The following is a 21883-nucleotide window of genomic DNA, read 5'->3' as shown; positions in this document are numbered from 1 at the left end:
GATTTTTGTAAATCTTAAAATATCTTTTGGCATTCAAAGATCTACAATGCTGAATCATTGAAGATCTTCATAGATTCTAAGGCCAGACAGGATCATTTTGATAATCTAGTCTGACCTCCTGTATAACAAAGGCCATAGAACTTCCCCAACATAATTACTGTTTGAAGGACACCAAAGCTTTTAGAAAAATATCCAATCTTAGTTTTAAAATTTTCAGTGATGGAGAATCCACAACCACCACTGGTAAATTGTTCCAATGGTTAATTACCCTCCCATCTCTGCATCCAGATCTCTCAGTATAGCATTTTATGATCGATTATCCCATTGCATGTTTTGCTTTAGAGTGAAATCATATTTGGAGAACAGGTAATAACTATAATTAAGCATAAAAACTGTAAAGCATGTTTCCTTCAGGTTACTGCATTCATTCTGATGGGTCTGTCAAACATTGCTAGACATGGCTAACTTCAAATTACCTTAATCTAGCCACATCAGTGCTCCATGCTCACCATTATTCATTTTAATTGTGTACTTTGAGCTTCAAGTACATTTTGTGAAATAGATCATTTCTGACAAATTAATTCATAGATAGTCTTCTGCTCTGCAGTTGTCATAGCAGCCAAATGATCTATACTTTGGCAGAACAACAGTGATGCAGTTCATGGTTATAGGTATGTTGTAGAAAATGACAAAGCTGACTTGAATTTTTACTTAATCTACTGATAATTCTGCTCCCTACTTGTGACAAGTCCTCAGTATCCAACATTACCTTGCACAAGCAATAAAAGGAATATAAATATAATTGCAAACAACATTGTACTCACTTTTCTATGATCACATAAAACTTTATTTAACCAGAAGCAGTTTTTGTAAAAGACACTACACATAGGCCAAAACATTGCCCATAGTTAAACTGAGGTTGCCTGAAGTTAGGCACCTGAAGAAAAGTTGAACTCAATGGCCAAAATGTAAGTGCTTAGCACTTTTGAAAATCAGATCATTTTTAATTAGGTGCTTAAATATGAGTTTAGGAGAGTCACTTTAGGTACCCAGGTTTGAAAATGTTGAACACGACAAATTAATCGACTTGAGGTTTGTTGCTTTCAAGAGTGACTGGCCCAAACAGAGAATAACTATTACCTTCCTTGATAGATTACCTTTCTGATCACACCAGTGGGCACTATCGGACAGCATTATGAAATCAGGGCCTTGACATGCCTCTGGGAGGAATCCCAGTTGTCAACAGGAAAGGAGATTTCTTTTTTGATGAACTGTTTTAGTTTCATTCGTTCAGTAAGAACCTAATTGAAGAGGCTCTGGTGTGCCTGTCCGGTGCTGCTTTTGAAACTGACAGGTGTTGATTAGGGAAGCTTTGGGAGGCTTATAGCAGAGATTTTTCACACAGAGAAGCATTATTGTGTTCTCTAATGGGGCAGGTTAGAAATGTATAAAATCAGTGAAGGGGGGGGGAGAAGATGCAGTGCAGACCTTTTCAAGTGACCTTTATTTTCTTCTAATGCATCTCCTGGTTTGCAATACGTGTAAGCAATAATGATAGCAGTGCAAGGCAAATCCTGAAGATTAATTACTGGTTGGTCAGAGTTGATGGCCTCAGATGCAGCTGAGTGCTACTAACCCAAGCTGGTCATTCATTCCTCTGAAATGTCCTGTACTGAGGTTATCATTGCTACAATAAATTGAAAATATATTTTTTAAAATCATAGTTATAATATGGCCTATTATTTAACAGGTGAGGGAGTCTGAATTTGTACACACAAGGTTATTGCTAAAGAATTAATGCCGTGGTATATTAGACAACCAGACTGGTGGTGGTGTCGTCTCTCAACATTATCTCCAGCGGGTGAGCATCAGTGAAAAAGTGAGAAATCTGCATACCACTGTGTGCGATGGAAATCATTTAGGTTCATAGCATATAAAAACAGCAGCACACTCTGCTCATTCAATGGCACTCATATACCACAGCGATGGAGGCTGCATGAGAACCTAGATAGATAAGGTAATTCAAATAAATAACAAATGGATTCCAGGATAAATACTTTCTGTGTCATATAAAAGTCTGCATCTAAATTGTAGGCATTAACCCTGCAAAAATGTACTTAACTTTATGCACTGGGAGTATTCCCATTGAGTGAGTAAAGTTAAGCACATGTGGAAGTCTTTGAAGGATCAGGGCCAAAGCTCGTAGGGGTAGGGAATGTGTCTTTTCTGTATGTTGGCAAGGACCATGCACTTGTGAGTATTTACCAATTAAATAGCAAAATACAAACAAACATGCATACTCTCTGGCATTGAGCCAAATGGTCTATGGTTAATTTTAACATGCTAAAATAGGGGAGTTCATTGAATTATAATCCTCAAAAAATGCCCTACTAGTGCATTAGACTAATCAATGGAGAAGAATGGAAGCCTAAATTGCAGCCATGGGAGACAGCAAATTACAATGTAACTTCCTCAGTTGCTATGGCGATGAGTGTTATAGAAATGCCTTTAAGTACATAAAATACAGAGTTGCGAGAGATAACTTATTAATTAGTCCAACAAAAGACATGCTTCTATGAATCAAAGTCTCTTCATCGGGCCATGATAAATAGCAAGATAATCTACATTGTGTAGTAGAAGATTGTTAATTCAGAGCCACAATCACAGTCTGATCAAAGAGAGATGGGGCCAGATCTTCAAAGGTATTTAGGTGCCCAAAGATGCACATAGGTTCCTAGTGGGATTTTCAAAACACCTACACAGGTTGGACACCTAATTTCCATTGATTTCAATGGGAGTTAGGTGCCTAAATACCTTTGTAAATCTGGCCCTCGGTGTAGAAAGTTGTGAAACAATCATAGGTGTGGATTGGAGCTTCCCAGCATAATTAATAGTTTTGTCAGGATTACAATGACACTATGTTCTATCAATCAAACCAAAAGCATAGGGTGAGGACAAAACAAATCAATATATTTGAAAGCACACGGCCTTCCTCCTCATTTTAACAAAACAGCATTAGAAGAACACATCTAATAGAGAGACTACTCCATTTCTAGTGTGGCCATATTGGTGGTAAAGGAGACACATTGCAGTTGAAGACTGATCCTTGGGGCACCAATGGACCTCAAAATCTGGGCAATGGAAGCACTGATCTGACCTCCACAGATCCACCCTTGTCTCCAAAGCCATCCTCCTGCTGGAGCCCAGAATGACTAGGATGTGGGGCAGCTCCCACACCATGGATTTCTGCTGCAGTGCTGATTTGTGCTCTGTTTGCCAGCAAGCAGATAAATCTGATTGTCCTCTCCCCTTGGCCACAACAGAAAAAGGTGAAACTCTGGTCCATTCTTTGCTAAACTGTCATGAAGGGACAATGACTTGGCCCCCATCTTCTCTGTGGGAGAAGGAGCAGTGGAGATAAGCAGGTGAATACATTGCAGTGACTAAAAAGATTCCTACTGATTTCAGTGGGAACTGGATAGGGCCCTCAAAAGCACACATTATGAAACTGTCATCCTACCACATACACACTTTTGCACTGGGCTAGTGCATACACTTCAAGAAGTATGTAATGCTGATGTACTTACACTGTGTGCAAAGGATGAGACAGGGCTCATGTGCTGCATATATGCAGTGCAGCAGACTTCATGCCAAACATGATCTAAAAAGACTAATATTCATATTATCTTTACTGCCCACACACAAAGTGCCATTTCCAAAGTCCTATAGTTAGGCCAAATCAAAAACAATTTCCACTAGAACACTCAAAGGCTCTTCTGAATGACAGGTTCCTGCCATATTTCAACATTCAATTCCCAGATGGGAGCGGGCAAAGGAGACAAAGGGAACTGCATTCTGGGTTACAGTGTTTGTTACTTAACTGGTGCTACAGCTCAAGCAGGTAGAATTACTCACAATGGGTGAAATCCTGGTCCCATCAAAGTCAATGGCAAAACTCCCGCTGACATCAATCAGGGCCAGGATTTTCACACCATGCTTTTTTGATTGGGTCTGAGAAAGCAGTCACTATTTTTATAAAATGCATATCTAAAAGAGTATATTTTTTCAACTATTATCTAAAATTCAAAAGGCATTCTTCACCATATAACAACTGGAATTAGGTGCCTAACTTGCTTAGGCACTTTTATAAAATAAACTAGATGCTCCTCTGTATCTTTCAGCACCTAAATCCCTTTGTATATCTGGCCTTTAGGCCCAATTCAACAAGGTATTTAAGCACATGCCTAACTAAGTCGATTGAAGTCATTGGGGCTACTCTTGTTTCAAATTAGACAAATGCTTAAACACCTTGTTAATACAGTCGTTTCAATGAAAAGGACAAATGGAACTTGGTTTCTGAAATCTCCAGATTTGTACTTTTGTACATGCTCAGAGGAAATGCTAACAGCTTTCTCAGCATTTGCACAGAGGCATTCCAATATCAATTTTCACTTCTCATTAAAAAAAAAAAAATCTCAGAGAAGGTTAGTACTTCTGCCAACTGAGGTTTAAATAGAAAGCAGGAATTAAATCAGAGGGGTAGCAATTAATTTCCTATTTAGAAGAGTAGCAGTTTAAAAAATGAAATGAAAGAAAACAACTTTTCCCCTCCACTGGAAATGTAAATATCAACTTGTTTGAACAGTAAGTAGCAGTTCGCCTCCTATTGCACAGAATTTACTTTTCCCTTTTGCCTCCCATAAGTGCAGCCCCTTCTCCACATGGTGGGATGGTAGAAATGGGGCCGGTAGGGGATTTCCCAGATTCCCCAAATCTGGAAGCAACATAGAATCTATATACAGACAAAATCAAAGTCTATAATGCTGTTGTCCTCACAACATTGCTCTATGGGTGTGAAACATGGATATGTTAACAACAACACATTAAAAAGTGACAATTTCGATTGGCAACAACTGTGACAATTGCTGGGCATCAAATGGCAGGACCAGGTTTCCAACAGTGAAGTCCTGAAGAAAGTTGGCTTAGTCGGCATCAAGGCTCAGCTCATTTGATCTGCACCCAATTGAGATGGATTGGTCACGTAGTTTGAATGCCTGAGACCAGCCTATCAAAACAAGTCTTCATTCTGAATTAAGCTCGGGAGCTTGGAGGGCTTCAAAGACACCCTGAAACAAAATCTGTGCAAAACAAACATTTCTGATTTGACTGTTGAGCAACTGGCATTGATCATATTGCACCGTAAGGGCAGGTGTCTGAGACTTTGAGAAGACTTTGAGACTTTGGAGCAGCTGGAAGCAAAGTGTCTGGCACAGAAACAACGTGCAGCCCGGCAACTAGGCAAATGGCTCTGTGGCCAATGCCACAAATGTTGTTCTTCCCAAATTAGTCTATGGAGTCATGCAGAGACCCATTAGTACAAACTATGACTGTCAACATCTGCTCCACAATCAAGGTAACCAGCATCACTTTTCCTTTTTACTAAAGAGCAAAAATCTAAATTATAATGACTAAGTTTCTGGTTGAGTTCTATTAATATATGTGAAAGCTGAAATAAGAACATAGGAATGGCCATACTGGGTCAGAACAAAGGTCAATCTAGCCCAGTATCCTGTCTTCTGACAGTGGCTAATGCCAGGTGCCTGAGAGGGAATGAACAGAACAGGTAATCAAGTCATCCATCCTCGTTGCCCATTCCCAGCTTCTGGCAAACAGAGGCTAGGTACCCCATCCCCACCCATCCTGGCTAATAGCTATCAATGGGCCTGTCCTCCATGAATTTATCTAGTTCTTTTTTGAACCCTGTTATAGTCTTGGCCTTCACAACATCGTCTGGCAAAGAGTTCCACAGGTTGACTGCATTGTGTGAAAAAAAAACACCACCCTTCCTTTTGTTTGTTTTAAACCTGTTGCCTATTAATTTAATTTAGTGGCCCCTAGTTCCTGTGTTATGAGAAGGAATAAACATTTCCTTATTTACTTTCTCCATACCAGTTATGATTTTATAGACTCTATCATACCACCCCTTCGTCATCTCTTTTCCAAACTGAAAAGTCCCAGTCTTATTCATCTATGCTCATACAGAAGTTGTTCCACACCCTAATCATTTTTGTTACCCTTTACTGAACCTTTACCTAGTGTATATCTTTTTTGAAATGGGGCGACCACATATGCATGGAGTATTCAAGTTGTGGTCGTGCCATGGATTTATAGAGGGGCAATATGATATTTTCTGTCTTAAATGTGCGTGGTACATGGTAAAATGGTACTTCAAGTCTGAACATACTGGTAATTTCTAGTGATTGGTTAAGGGCTGTTTTAGAAGGGTAATGTTTCTTTATTCACACCTTCAGTAGTTAATATGCCTCAGTAGTTTTTAAACCTCATACTTTAATATGATTACATCAGAGCAAATATTTATTAGATTACATTAGCTGAATACATACACTGATCCTTTAGCACCTTACTAATCTTCCATGTAGTTATACAGCCTCTCTTGCGTCTATTCTTAAATATGGCCCACTAAACAACTTAAGTTCTGAATGTAACTCTGTGTGTGTGTGTGTGTGTGTGTGTGTGTGTGTAATCACTAGACCAGCTTCAATAAGGCAGCATTATGCTGATGTCTAACACACAATGTTGGTCCTATACATTTGGAATGAATATATAACCGTCTCAGGCTAATGAATATGAAATGTATCCATAACTAAGTGTCCTTCTTATTTTGTGTTCTCAAAGGTCTCATTGCAGTTAAACTGTCACATCTTTTCTAGTAAGATATTTGAGCAATCATTTGCATTAATGTCATTTGCATTAATCATTTGCATTATTATGAGCTAATAGATTGAGTATAAGGCTCGGACCCAGGAGCTTCCATATTCTATTCCCATCTATGCCACTGACTGGTGTTAATAATATTGGGTTTATGTAACATTATAATCTTTAGTTTGTTATTTCAGAAATATTAGTTTGCTATTGCCTCACAATATTCCTCTGGGGCAGGCAAATTTCATTGCCCCCAGTTTATATGTGGAGAAACTGAAACTTGGCCAGGTTAACTGATTTGCATAAAGTCACACAAGAAGTTAGTGGAAGAACCAGAATTAGACCCAAGTACCCTACCCGCAGTTCAATGTTTACTCCACTACACCATAGTGTTCCCCAGATAGGTTTATGTGACTTATCTATAGAAGGGCATTATTATTTGCCTGCCCACCCCCATTGGAGCTCTTGCTTAATCCCTTATGAAGATGAGCACTCAGAAGTTAACTTGCTCTTGCAGGAATCATGACTTTTTCTTGCATTCCAAAAAGCACTGATAGATCAGCAGTCAAACCATTAAATGTTATAGGCTAAGGGTGGGATTTCCAAAAGTGCTGAAACATTGGCCCAAATTAGTTCCCAAAGCAGCAAATGCCAAAACCTCTCATTAGTTTCAGTGAGAGCAGAATTAGGCCAGTGCTGAGTGTTTTTTAAAAATCCCACACCACATTCACACCCAGTGTTCTACACTTCACCCAATGTCATTACATCACAATAGAATTCAGCCCTACATGATATTTTTGCTTTACCTGTGAGGTTTAAGGTTGATTTCAGAACATTAACTAGCTTTCTTCTGCCTCTGATAGTACTTCTATGCACTATTAATATATACCGGACTCAATGTATATTAAATGTTGAATAGGACTCCTTGTAAATCCAAATTTCTCTAACATTGTCAATTGAACAGTCATAATTCAGTGGGACAATGACCTCTAAAATGAGCTGTGGAAATCAGAGATAACCAGCATGCAAGGTAGCTAGATGTAGTTATGACTTTTTCAGGTAATGTACTGTAGATTTTATTGGCTCTGTAATTTGTTAGGTGGATTTGAGTCCTGAAAGTTATTTCATTAGTTTGATATTAAATGAAGCCAGGCTGCATTATTCAGATAACTGAAACAGAAGAGAAAACAATAGGAAACCTCTATGTGGGAACTGAACTATCCTCTACAAACTGTAATGGACGATGTAACGAACATATACGTGTAGAAACTCTGCCAAACAAAACAGAGTTATAGTTCAGTCACTAAATAGAGATTTGTAGGACTCGAATAATGTTAATGTTTATGAAAAATAAATAAAATGATATATAGAATTAAGATAATTCACACATTTTAATACTTTTAAAAATTAACTAAACATATTGGAGGGACATCGCATCAATATTATGAACAGGCATGCCCTATAATAGGATTTGATATTTTATGTAGTAAAATGTTGACGACAACCCATATCTGAGGCCCACTTTGTACAGTTAATAACTCGTAGATTCATCGACTTTAAAGCCAGAAGGGACAATTGTGATCATCTAGTCTGATCTCCTGCACAATGCAGGTCACAGAACCTCACCCACTCCTGTAATAGACCCCTTCCCTCTGGCTGAGTTACTGAAGTCCTCAGATCATGGTTTAAAGACTTCAAGTTACAGAGAATCCACCATTTACTCTAGTTCAAACATGCAAGTGACCTGTACCTCATGCTGCAGAGAAAGGTGAAAACCTGCCCCCCAGGATCTCTACCAATCTGACCTTGGGGAAAATTCCATCCTGATTGCAAATATGGCAATCAGTTTGACTCTGAGCATGTCAGCAAGACTCACCAGCTAGACACCTGGGAAAGAATTCTCTATTGTAACTCAGAGCCCTTTCCATATAGTGTCCCATCTCAGGATGTTGAGCATATTTGATATTCATTTGTTCTTGTGTCAACATTGGCACTTAACTAACTCCTTTTCTTCCCTGGTATTTATCCCTCTGATGTATTTATAGAGAGCAATCATATCTCCCCTCAGCCTTCATTTGGTTAGGCTAAACAAGACAAGCTCCTTGAGTCTCCTCTCATAAGGTTGGTTTTCCATTGCTCTGATCATCCTATTAACCTTTCCCTGCACCTGTTCCAGTTTGAATTCTCATCTTGTTTAAACATGGGAGACAAGAATTGCACCTAGTATTCCAGATGAGGTCCCACCAGTGCCTTGTATAATGGTACTAACACTTCCCTGTCTCTATTGGAATTAGCTCTTCTGATGCATCCTAGGACTGCATTAGTCTTTTTCACAACCACATCACATTGACAGTTCATAGTCATCCTGTGATCAACTATTACACCTAGGTCTTTCTCCTCCTCTGTTGCTTCCAACCCCCAGCTTATAGCAAAAATTCTTCTGGTTAGTCCCTAGTGCATGACTTTGCATTTCACACTATTAAATTTCATCCCATTTTTATTACTCCAGTTTTCAAGGTTGTCCAGATCTTCTTGTATGATATTCTGGTCCTCCTCTGTATTGGCAATACCTTCCAACTTTGCGTCATCCGCAAATTTTATTAGCACACTCCCACTTTTTGTGCCAAGGTCATTAAGGAAAATGTTAAATAAGATTGGTCTTAAAATCAGTCCCTGAGGAACTCCACTAGTAATGTCCGTCCAGCCTGACAGTTCACTTTTCAGTATGACCCATGGTAGTGTCTCCTTTAACCAGTTCCTCATCTACCTTTCAATTCTCATATTAATTCCCATCTTCTCCAATTTAACTAATAATTTCCCACATAGAACTGTATCAAATGCCTTACTGAAGTCCAGGTAGATGAGATCTGCTGCATTTCCTTTGTCTAAAAAATCAGTTATCTTTTTAAAAAAGAGATCTGATTGGGCTGGTATGATCTACCTTTTGTAACACCATTTTGTACTTTATCCCAATTACCATTTACCTCTATGTCCTTAACTCCTTTCTCTTTAAAAATTTGGTCCAAGACCTTCTCTTGTTGCTAAGAAAGCTCTGTTGACGCTGGAAATGCCTAGCAGTTACACAGTATCTTCCTTCATGAAATACCAAAACTTTTTAAGCACACTCAGGACCAAGTAATCACCCGAAGGAAGTAAAAATGAAAGTCATATTCCAGCTGTGGACTTGGGATAGTGACCTTACAAGAAGTAAAATCTCTCCAGTAAGGATCATCACACTCTTATTCTCCTCACAGATACGCACACTGCAGGTTTGATGTGACCCATGTCACTAAAACATTTCAGTTAGTTGTTGGTAGCAGATATGCCTGTCAAAAGCCAGCCACTAAATAAAAGACCTGACATATGAAGTGACCTCCTCCAGTGATTGCCAGAGAAGAGGGGCATGACAGCCTGCAAGCCTATCCGTTTTCGGAGGTGTTCTGACAATAAAAAATTGTAGTGATTGTTTTTCCAATCAGCACCCTCAAGCTACAGCTGATGTAGGAGATTTGGAACTAAATCTTTCAAAAACTGAGCAGTAGGTGAGAAACATGATTTCTAATATATATTTCTTGGGAGCGCTCTGGACACTGATCTCCACAGGGCTGGAACTGCCTGACCCATGCATTAGACCCCACTGTAGTTAAAAGATTCCCTTGGTGGGGAGGGGAGTTAATCAGAGACTCCCTGAGCTATTCTGCTTTCTTCTCAGCACAAAACTCAAAGCGCTAAACTGTACCTGCAACTAAAATTAGTCTCTTCTCTCTGTCTGAGTCAGGCAATCCCATCCCACTGAGGGGCTGAGAAGCCCCAGCTCATCATTGGCCCGGCAAACTGCTCAATCCCTGTTGGCCTCAGCAGAAGTTTCTAGCCCATTTTGTCCCCATCTCTGACTCCAAGCATGCAGGGAAATGGTGTCAGAGGGCTCCGGGAGCCATTATTATTGTAGTCCACAGGGTAGGACCCCCTAGAGGCTCAGTAAAGTGTTCCAGGAAATGGCAAACTTTAAATGGGGGTTACAATTGCAATGTGTTTTACTTGTGTCTATGCATGAAGATCAATTGAAAACATCAGCTACTGGGGTAAAATGCAGGGAGAGACTGTCTAAAGTAGCTAAAGTTTCAATCTAACATGGCTTTATGAACAAAAACGTTTATTTGTTTTTTTAAATGAATTGGTACATAGTCAGGGCAATCCCTGAAGCAGAGGTGCAGTGTGCTCCTTGGGATCTGCTCCAGTGAATAAGAAGGCACTTATTTTATAGATAAGGAAACAGGCATAGAGAAGTTTAGGGCCAGATTCTGAAACCATCGCATGAAGTTGTACTAAGATAATGGTGCAGAATCAGATGCTAAGGCAATGTCTAGACTGGGAAAATAGGCTGTGTTTTAAAGTGCATTGACCTCAACCAGTATTGACCACAACCAACTAACACATTTTTAAAACACAACTTACCCTGTCTATATTAGGTGCAAAGTCCTGTTTAAAATTAGGTTAAAGCATGTTCCCCAACATGTTTTAAAGCATGGGCTCTTCTCCTACTTTAGACCTGGTGTAAGTGACTTGCCCAAAAGTATATAGAAAGTCTGTGGCAGAGCCTGCAAACTTTTTAGAAAATATTGTTGATTCAAATAACTAGCATAAATAAAAACCAAAACTTTGATACCAACGTTGCAATTAATTGTTAGCATTTTGCTAAGGGTCTGATTTTCCTCTGACTTAACCCACATAAATCAGGAGTAAATCAAGTAAACTCAGTGAAGTTACAAAGGCAAAACCAGGACAAGTGAGATCAGGATCAGGCCCTGTCTGTCATAGTGGTGTTTTTTTGAAGCCTCGATGCACATCATAATCTGTAGAGCATCCACACTCCTCACTTCTCACACTGAAACAGATAATTTTAACAGTTCAAAAAGCCCTGCTGGCTATGCAAAAAATTCTTTCTCACATTTACAAATGAATCCAAGGCTTGAAACTCCTCTGACAGGCAGAGTGGAGAAGGCTTTGAACTTGTGGCTTTTGCTGTATTTTGGTACAGTAGGGGAAGATACAGTAGAAAGAAAGCAGAATGATGGAGGGGCTTGATAATCTCTAGTTAAAGGGCTAGATAGCATTTCTATTTTGCCATTTCTTTTGTACTGAGGTTTTTCTGGTGTTTTGTTTTGTTTTTTGGGTGGGGGGTCGGGAAGAGGGAGGAATCAGACTCTATGCTGTGTAATTGAACTAAATTCTGAAAGGAATAGAAAAGAGAGAGGATACCAAAGCTATTTATCTTAATGTTAAATCAAAGACGAGGAGGCAGAATGATAAGGGAATGGGGTAATTAAGAGATTTAGGAAGAATCTCTTTAGATACTGGTGTGGCCAGTCCCTGACCTGGGCACAAGGAGGAAGGGTATATGAAGTAGGCTCTAACCATAATTGCAGCCGTTATTATTATTATTTATTTGTATTACCACATACATTACTGAGTACAAGAAATGCTCCTCGCTAGCATCACTAGCTGCCCTAGAGGGGGATTGAGAGGCATTTTGCTTCCTCCTGCACTGGTCTATGGATTGTGCCAACTATAGGGAGGAGCATATGTTGCTCCTCCTGCATTCTTGGAAATTCCAGGAGAGGGTGGCTAGTGCAGGCCACTGGTTTAAATGCACACGCTGGCCCCTAGAGTAGCAGTATGTAGTCAATAAAATCACAGCAGAGCCTTGTGTACTCATCCTTTACTGCAGAATTGTCTTGCAGAATCCAAAGTTATGTTTCTAGCTCTTACGTGAAGAAACACTTCCAAACATGAACCAAGTATGAACTCAGGAAGTGGGATCTGCCTGAGTGTGCAGACAGACTGAATCAATATTTTTAACCAATTCACTGCAGGTAATTTGAACAGCCAGCCAATCTCTTTATTCCACACACCCAGATAATCTGCCACATCATACCAAAGCTAAAACCCCACCTGTCCACTCACCAAATACCCAAACCTCCAGCTTTCCCCGATCACTTATATAACAGTTGTGCATTTTCAATATAAATTTCTGCAGCCCACTGAAGATTAAAAATTTAAAGGATATAATAAAATTCATCTAATTAAATATAAAAGAAGATTTGACAGTTATTGTTTTATTTATTTTTACATTTAAATCACTAACCCCCTCTCCCCTCTATTTTTCATTTATCTGAGGCCGCTGAAGGATCTCCAGTATTCAGGAGTCTTGGTGAAGAATTTAAGTAACAATAATTTGTGCATTATAGTGGCATGGCAGCCTCACTATAAGTTAAGGTTGCTTCATAACATCTATTTAAAGACGGACCTTTCTAAATCCTCTAAAATTGACATGCTTAGATGTATTTCTTTGAAAGTTGATGTGCCTTAAGAGGTTGCAGTGTGGAGTTAGTGACCCAAACTTGGAGTCATTTGAGGCACAGGTGCTGGAGCTGTGGTGGGCAACCTGTGGCCTGTGGGCCACACATGGCCCACCAGGGTAATCCACTGGCTGGTCGCCAGACAGTTTGTTTACATTTGCGCGGCTGGCCGCAGCTCCCAGTGGCTGTAGTTCACCAGTCCCAGCCAATAGGACCTGCTGGAAGCGGCGGCCAGCAAGTCCCTGCGGCCCGTGCCGCTTCCCACACCTCCCATTGGCCGGGAATGGCAAACCGCAGCCACTGGGACCTGCAGCCAGCTGTGAAAATGTAAACTAACTGTCTGACGGCCTGCCTGCGGATTACCCTGATGGGCCGCGTGTGGCCCATAGGCCTCAGGTTGCCCACCAGTGTTCTGGAGATATAAGATATAGTTGCAGGGTTTTTTTGTGTGTGTTTGTTTTGGGCTTTTTTTCCCCTCAGAGCTTGAGATCAAACTACTGATGTGGTGTGGCTCACAATAGTCTCAATCAAGTTTTCAATCAAGGTAGTGCATGGCACCCACTAAATCTTTGGAGGACCCAAATTAAAAACAGTATTTAAGAAAGTGTACATTTTTTTATACTGTGCATCCATCAATATAGAAAAACAGCTAGAGGAATTCCATCCCCACAATTTTAAAAGGTTTAAACATAACTCTTGTGAGTGCACTAAAATCTGAATGGTTACTCAGATTGTTTTGAAATTCTCCCTCTGGTGGTTGTGGCCTGGAGTCAATCAGTCCTACTCTGGAGGTTTTTAATTCTTCACTTTGGTTTATTTTTAAATATTTACAAGGTGGATCTCAGGTTATGCATGAGTACTTCTCTTAAGCAAAAAAACCCTAAACTCACAATACAAAAGAAATACAGTTCCCTGCCCCATCCCTGGGGCGATGCCTTATTACACTGGCTTCTGGTTGCCAACCCTTCCCCAAACAGAAGTTAACTTGATTATTTCCCCTAAGGGGAGAAGAACAGCCTTCCACCTAGGAAGACCTTTTCTCCCTGCTGCCTTAACCCTGCTGCAGCTTGTTTCTCATCCCTCCCACCTCATTCTCACCAGAAGAGGGTTTTTTAAAAGGTCACCAGCAGCATGGGCAGCAAGTATAATAGCCTGGGAGACACTGTGCCTCCCCAAACAGCCAGGCATGGTTCCGCCCCCGTTCTGCCCCCCCCCCCCGACTCTCCCTTCCTGCTTCCCGCTCCGTTTGGCAGCGACTCCAGTCTCCCTGAGGCTGCGCCACCCGCCCTCCCACCGCTTCGGGGCCGGGGATGCTGTGGCCACAACACCCACCCTCACGGTGCTCTGGGGCTGGGGCTGTCACGCTCATGAGATATTCAGTAAGGCCCCAACTCGTTAAGCACATGAGCATGTGCTTAAAGTGTTTAAAGCTGATATTCCCAAATGGTGGAAACAGGAACAAAACTAGTCATTTATCCATATCTTCAAACTCGGGGGATTCAGATGAAATGAGACGTTGGTTTGAACCAAAGCCACTGCTGAGTAAAAGTTTTGCAAAACTGTACTCGTCCTCTATTTCTGCATCCTTAATGCATTTCCAGTCGCACTAAAGCACAAGTAACAAGTTGCTTAGAGTTATCATACATGCACACCAGAACATCCTTGTTTAGACACACTTCACTGAAATATGCTGTATGTATTTTTACAATGGTCTTTAAAACTTACCCATATAGGGCTTAGTGCCAGCCATAGAGGAAGCTTTTTCTGATCCTTTGACTATAGTCGCTATGTTAAAGTCAGTGATGTGAACATGCCCTGAAATTAAACGAAACAAAGTATAAATAGAACTTAAGACATGCATATGCACATGAATCCTCCCTGCTTCATTGATATTTAGATGCTAATACGAAGAAATGAAATGGAAGATTTGTGCCTCTTAATAAAAACTAAATGGTCTGCCCAGGTAGCTGGAAAATAATGGAATGCAACTGTTGCCACCCAAATGGTGGAATCAACCCTTGTGCTGCTCTTTAGGTATCAGAGGGCTCCACTCTCTTGTTTGTGGAATGGTTCCCAGTGCTGAGCTCCATTTAGTGGTACCCCTGTTCCTGCTTCTACCATGGCTGCTACTGACAACATTTTTTCAGGGGCAGTAGCTTTTGTTCAGGAACAGCCCTAGGTTTTGTGGGGGCTATGTGGAGATATATGGGTACCTCTCCCACCTATAACCAGTCCCCTCCCCAACACCTTCATGTATTTGTGGCACCTGTCTACCTTCAGGTTCTCTTCAGATTATAGTGACCCCTCCATCCTGGTCCTTTTCTGAGTCTCCCCAGGCAGGGAGGAAGCCAGGAAGAAAGAGGCTATACAAGAAAATTCCATTTGTTTCTGATTCAGTAACCATAAGACTCAGACTGGCAGGAGTGCATGTGAAGTCAGCAGACAGGCACCAAATGACCAGTTATTTGACAGCAGGGTGTAGGACAAAGGGTATGTAGCGGAAGTAGGCAGGTGCTCTCATACTCTCACTCACCATTCTGATTTGAACATAATGAATTGAGTTGGATGGTCCAAGCCTGCCACCATTAAGTTTTTCAGTAGGACAAATCACTGCAGGCTGTGGCTGACTCAGTCCTGTTCATCTGGCTGATGCCTTGGCTCCTACCTTGTGTGCCCCAGCAGACTGTGTGGACATGCCTGTTGACTACTGGTGTCATGCACCATGCTGGGGCAGACAAAATGGAGGGAGAACAAGCCAGGAAGCACAGTTAACATGTAGCTGTGGGAACGGAGGAAGTAGGGAATGCTAACTTTGTAATGGATTTTTGGTGTTAAAACCATGAGAGAGCAAATGAGGATGACAGCACTGTAGTTGGCTGCCAGGCTGGATTGACACACACAGAACACAGTTCTACACTCCCAGAAACCCTATGTGATGGGGTGTGCCTTGCACCTGGAAAAGAATGTGAACCAGTCACTCCTTGATCTGCACAAGCTGGCAACTGACAAGAATGACCCTCATTTGTGTGACTTCATTGAAAGAATTATAACATTCAAAAACCAGTCAGAGAACACTTCAATCTCTCTGGTCACTCGATTACAGACCTAAAAGTTGCAATTCTTCAACAAAAAAACTTCAAAAACAGACTCCAACGAGAGACTGATGAATTGGAATTAATTTGCAAACTGGATACAATTAACTCAGGGTCGAAGAAAGACTGGAAGTGGATGTGTCATTACACAAAGTAAAACTATTTCCCCTTGTTTATTTCCCCCCCTACTGTTCTAGTCAACTGCTGGAAATGGCCCACCTTGATTATCACTACAAAAGGTCATCGTCCCCCCGTCCGTCCCCCCCGCTCTCCTGCTGGTAATAGCTCACCTTACCTGATCACTCTTGTTACAGTCTGCATGGTAACACCCATTGTTTCATGTTCTCTGTGTATATAAAATCTCCCCACTGTATTTTCCACTGTATGCAACCGATGAAGTGAGCTGTAGCTCATGAAAGCTTATGCTCAAATAAATTTGTTAGTCTCTACGGTGCCACAAGTACTCCTTTTCTTTTTGCGGATACAGACTAACACGGCTGCTACTCTGAAACCAGTCACTGTAGAGTAACCTGTTACCAAAGTTATCACCACTTTCATTCCTGTATAGTACTAGATTTCTAATATTGCTATCTACTTAATTGAATAGAATAAAACACAAATGAATTATGTTAGGACTCAACTTAAAGCTTCATATTAATTTTCTTTTATAAAGAAAATTTTCCTTGTCAGTGCAAAATTAAAGGCCCTAACCATTGAATCCACAACAGTATTCAGTTGCAGACTGCCCCCAGATGTGTGTGATGCTGAAAGCATTCTAGTGTGTTTGTCAAATAGCATATGATCTAGCCTGATGGTCCAGTGACTGTTTCAAAGCATGATACCTTATCAGTTACCAAGGGTAGAACTACGGCTGAAATTTTCAGAGCTTCTATTTAAATTAATTGGAATTGAGCACTGAAATCCCCATGTAACTTGGATAATCTGTAGCTGTGCAGTTTTCCAATGTTGTTTAGCATTTTTTCCCCAGCTATCGTAGGGCGTAAGCTCCCAACAGGCCATGGCTGGTCAGGTGCTCAGATGCTTTGGGTAATGTGCACAGTATAAAAAGAAGATTGATGTATTATTGATTTGTATTATAGTAGTGCCTTGGGGCCCCAGTTGTGGATCCGAGTTCCATTGTGCTAGGTACTGTACAAACAGAAAAGTAATGGTCCCTGTCCCAAAGAGCTTGTATAAGATTACACACAAATAAAAACTACATGTTATTAATGTTAAGGTTGCAAAGTCAAGCATTGAGAAGTTAGGAAAATGCCAGAATTAAGGTTACATGTACAACTTTAATTCAGCCTCCTTGTGTATGAATTATGGGACAGTCTTTAATTACATGATTACGCACTATTTTTTCCACAGAACCCCTATCTCATTCAGTGCACAGGATGGACTTCGCTCTGGGGCTGAATCCGAGTTGTATAGTGAAGGAGGCTGTTGTCTGTAGGAACCCTGCATTCATTGGGTGTGTAGTGAATGAGTTGCTCTGAGTTCTGGTACCCAGCACCACACCTAGCCAGTTCATTTCTGGTAGATAAAGACTATGGGAAATGCCTTATTGAAAAAGATAATCATACTTCGTACAACCAGCTTGCCAATCTTGTGGTGCTAATGGCAACAGATATAAGCACTTCAAAATGCACAGTAGAATGAAAAACTACATGGATTGCTGTAGAATAATAGCCTCATTATTTCTTTGGCAGATAAATATTGAGCTCTGTAACTCAAATGATAGCATCACCAGTGATTGTCCCTGTTAGAGTACCAGACTGATGGCCTGTCACAGAATATCTATCACATAATATCCACCCAGACTGATGCAAATATTTGATTTACAATTCAAATTGTCACTCTTATGCTGCATTGTTTTCTCTCTTTCTTTTATTATATTTATTTTTTCATTTAACAAAGCTAAAACTACACCCCACATACTGTACCAGAGGTCTGCACATTTGTGGATATCATGTAGCAGACATGTCTTTTCATAAATTAAGGAGAAAAACCAGGAAGATGTGTTTTTCCTAATTTCTTTACATCTTGCAGTAGATGTACAAAAGCAGTAACACTGTCCATGCATATATATAGCACCTCTCAGCAGGGGATCTCAAGTGCTTATGAACAGCAAGGACTAGTTTTGCCTGGCACTTGTGTAGAGGCCAGACATAAGTGCCTGGGTCAATCTGAGTCCCTGAACTCCCTTCCTTCTCTGCCTCTTCAAAGATGCTAATTGCCTCAGAGGGAGTACGAAGCAGATGAGGACATGTTTCTGTCCCTCTTCTGCATTGGGCTGGTTGCTGGGGGATAGCAGTCTGTATCATCCCAAAGGATGCAGCGCGCACACACTCTCTGTGTGCCAGAAAGCACTTTCCATTCCCCATGTCCCCCCCGGGATGGTGCCACTCTGCTCAGGGCGGTGCCTCAATGGCATGATATGGTCATACATGCTTAAGCTTCACAATACCCCTCTGAGGTACAGAAGTGTTGCCCTGCCTGTTGTTAGGTGAAATTGCCAAGAGATCCACTAGCAGAAAGAGGATAATAGCACAGATCCTTACTGAGTTGATGGACATTCCAAAGTAATTTGTTAAAGTGGACCTGATTATATCAAAAAGATTCAGTGTGTTTGTGGAGTAGTAAAGCGTCTTCTAAGGAGCTCAGGGCAACACTGTTGATCCCGGTACCAAGAGAGGGAGAGGGTGAGGGGAAAATGCTGTTCCAAGGTACACTATTACTAAGAGATAATTCCAAAGAGACTTCATAGTTTCATATATTTTACGGCCATCCGGTGGTCTACTCTGATCTCTTGTACTCTGGGAACAGGAAATGGGAGTAAGGAAGTTGGAATCATGTTTGGCTAAGGGTAGGAATGGGAACAGGGACACAGGTGTAAGGCTTTGTGGTGTCAGAGCTGGGAAGGAGGATACTAAGGAAGAAAACTGGAATCATGCTTGCTGGAAGTTCACCCCAATAAACATCCAATTGTTTGCACCTTTGGACTTCGGGTATTGTTGCTCTCTGTTCATGCGAGAAGGACCAGGGAAGTAAGTGGGTGAAGGAATAAGCCCCCTAACATCTTGGTGCCGGTGACTCGGATGCATCGCATTGGATAGGTGAGTGGCAGCCTGTAAGTCCCCCTCCCCAACAGTCCGCGCAGCTGCTTGGAGGGGGTATCGCGAACTCTCGTGATGGTAGTTGCGGGTTCTGGCAAGCCAGGGTAAAGGATTTTTTGGATAAATGGATAAGGGAGGACCAGGGCCCATACCAGGTACAGGGGTCAACCTGGGATAAGATTAAAAAGGAAATGGAGGAAGTGTTAGGGGACCCAGAGGTATGGGGGGTGGCTGAGGAGCCCACCCTCCTTGGTATATGGGTAGGGGAAGAAGGTCCCTGCCCATCGGGACTGAATGCCTCCCAGGGAAAAGAGGCACTTCAGTCTGCTTGAGAGGTTTGAAGTAAGGGCAGCATTATGGGAAGCTGCCAGAAATCTTTCAAGTTTGGTGCTGCTTCAGCAAGGGCTGCTGAAGGGTTGTAAATTAGTTAGGGGTAGTGAAAGATGATTTGGCACAAAAGGGTTTAAGGTCAAAAGCAGAGTTAACAGACTACCTTTAGAGACTGGATCTGAGACTTGGTCCTGGGGGAGTGGAGGAAAAAAAAATAAAATAAAAGTTTCAAAGTGCAACCTGCCTTTCCACACTCTTTTGTTTTTCTGAAGTTTTAATGGAGGGTACTTTGGATACTTATGTGAGATGTCAAGAAGGAAGTTTTTGTTTAATGATAAAACCCAGTTATATACATGTAACTGTATGTGCAACTCTGTGCAGTCACATTGGATGGAAGCTTGGTAATTAAATTATCCAAGGGGGTCAGGTAGAGTGGCTACTATCACCACTATGCTTCTGTCCACAGAAGCCTTTATAGCTATTCTGAGGGAAAATGGGCCCTTTTCCCACAGAAATGGTCTATAGGGGACTGCTGCAGGCAGCAGGCAGAGAGAGAATCTGATCAAAATTATTTGACTTTTGGGTAATGTAATCAAAATCACTAAAGGATGGAAGGGGTTTCTACTGGAACTTAACTTTGCTGCCCCTGGTTGTGTCTAGTTGTACAAGATGGAAGTGTAATCGGGGTACAGTTATGTAAAAAGAGTAATCACAGTGCAAGGGATGTTAGGCAAAACAGAATTTTGTGTGTATGTGTGCACAGGTAAAAGAAAAGGAAAAGGGGAGGAATGATGGGAACACTGAACCTTGGGATGGCTCTGCGGGATCAGATTGTTGCTTTGGTGGGTTCTGCATAAAAACTCTGTAGGCATGGGGGAGGCAGTTATACCTTGTGTAAAATTAATTTGGCTAATATGATGTTATGGAGGTTAAACTATATGGAAGGAATTTGCATTTTCCCAGGACATGTGCAGTGTATATTGGAAAAGGAGTAAAAGAAATGCAAATAAAACATGGTACTTCATTAAAATCCTAATAGGGCTCCAAAAGGAGCCACAATAGGTTGTGCTTTCTTTTTCAGATCACTGTGTTTTGGAGCAGGAGATGAAAGTGGAAAGTAATCAGAACTCTGGTGGAAGTAAAATGCTTCCCTTTTAAGACAGTGTCTGAGCTGCTAACAGCTTTGGATCCAAAAGCAAGCTAGTAAACCTCTGTGTGTAAATGCAAATTACCTAGCTGATGGGCACAAAGGAGCTGCAAATAATGAATACATCCAGTCAGCAAACAAGCTACTAGAAGACTCAGATTATGGCCCTTCAGGAAAGGGAGGTGAAAAAAACAAGTCAAGCCTGAAAATAAGGGGGACAGGTTAACCTTAAGGGGTGTGGGTGGGCATGTGGGTGTGTGAGATGGGAACAGGGAATGGGGGTAAGAAAATTGGAATCATGTTTTGCTAAAGGGGGAGATGGGAACAGGGAATGGGGGTAAGAAAATTGGAATCATGTTTTGCTAAAGGGGGAAATGGGAACAGGAAATGGGAGTAAGGAAGTTGGAATCATGTTTGGCTAAGGGCAGGAATGGGAACAGGGACACAGGTGTAAGGCTTTGTGGTGTCAGAGCTGGGAAGGAGGATACTAAGGAAGAAAACTGGAATCATGCTTGCTGGAAGTTCACCCCAATAAACATCGAATTGTTTGCACCTTTGGACTTCGGGTATTGTTGCTCTCTGTTCATGCGAGAAGGACCAGGGAAGTAAGTGGGTGAAGGAATAAGCCCCCTAACAATGAACAGCAAGGACTAGTTTTGCCTGGCACTTGTGTAGAGGCCAGACATAAGTGCCTGGGTCAATCTGAGTCCCTGAACTCCCTTCCTTCTCTGCCTCTTCAAAGATGCTAATTGCCTCAGAGGGAGTACGAAGCAGATGAGGACATGTTTCTGTCCCTCTTCTGCATTGGGCTGGTTGCTGGGGGATAGCAGCCTGTATCATCCCAAAGGATGCAGCGCGCACACACTCTCTGTGTGCCAGAAAGCACTTTCCATTCCCCATGCTCCCCCCGGGATGGTGCCACTCTGCTCAGGGCGGTGCCTCAATGGCATGATATGGTCATACATGCTTAAGCTTCACAATACCCCTCTGAGGTACAGAAGTGTTGCCCTGCCTGTTGTTAGGTGAAATTGCCAAGAGATCCACTAGCAGAAAGAGGATAATAGCACAGATCCTTACTGAGTTGATGGACATTCCAAAGTAATTTGTTAAAGT

The 21883-nt window shown here is 41.5% G+C and overlaps 1 protein-coding gene across 2 annotated transcripts in view; it reads right to left on the bottom strand.

Moving 5' to 3' along the window:
- The window catches only part of STK32B (serine/threonine kinase 32B), a 259946-nt gene that overhangs the window by 50367 nt on the left and 187696 nt on the right, over positions 1 to 21883 (bottom strand). The window contains exon 6 of one of the 2 annotated variants that reach the window (XM_084627287.1): positions 14808 to 14897. The exons of the other annotated variant lie outside the window; for it this stretch is intronic. Within the exon in view, the coding sequence (XP_084483413.1) occupies positions 14808 to 14897 (90 nt within the window). The remainder of the gene's footprint in view (positions 1 to 14807; positions 14898 to 21883) is intronic. 2 annotated transcript variants of the gene reach the window in all.

This window comes from Lepidochelys olivacea, assembly GCF_965140295.1.
Source record: "Lepidochelys olivacea isolate rLepOli2 genome assembly, chromosome: 4".
Classification (NCBI taxonomy): Eukaryota; Metazoa; Chordata; order Testudines; family Cheloniidae; genus Lepidochelys; species Lepidochelys olivacea.
This window is presented reverse-complemented; position numbering and strand designations above follow the sequence as displayed.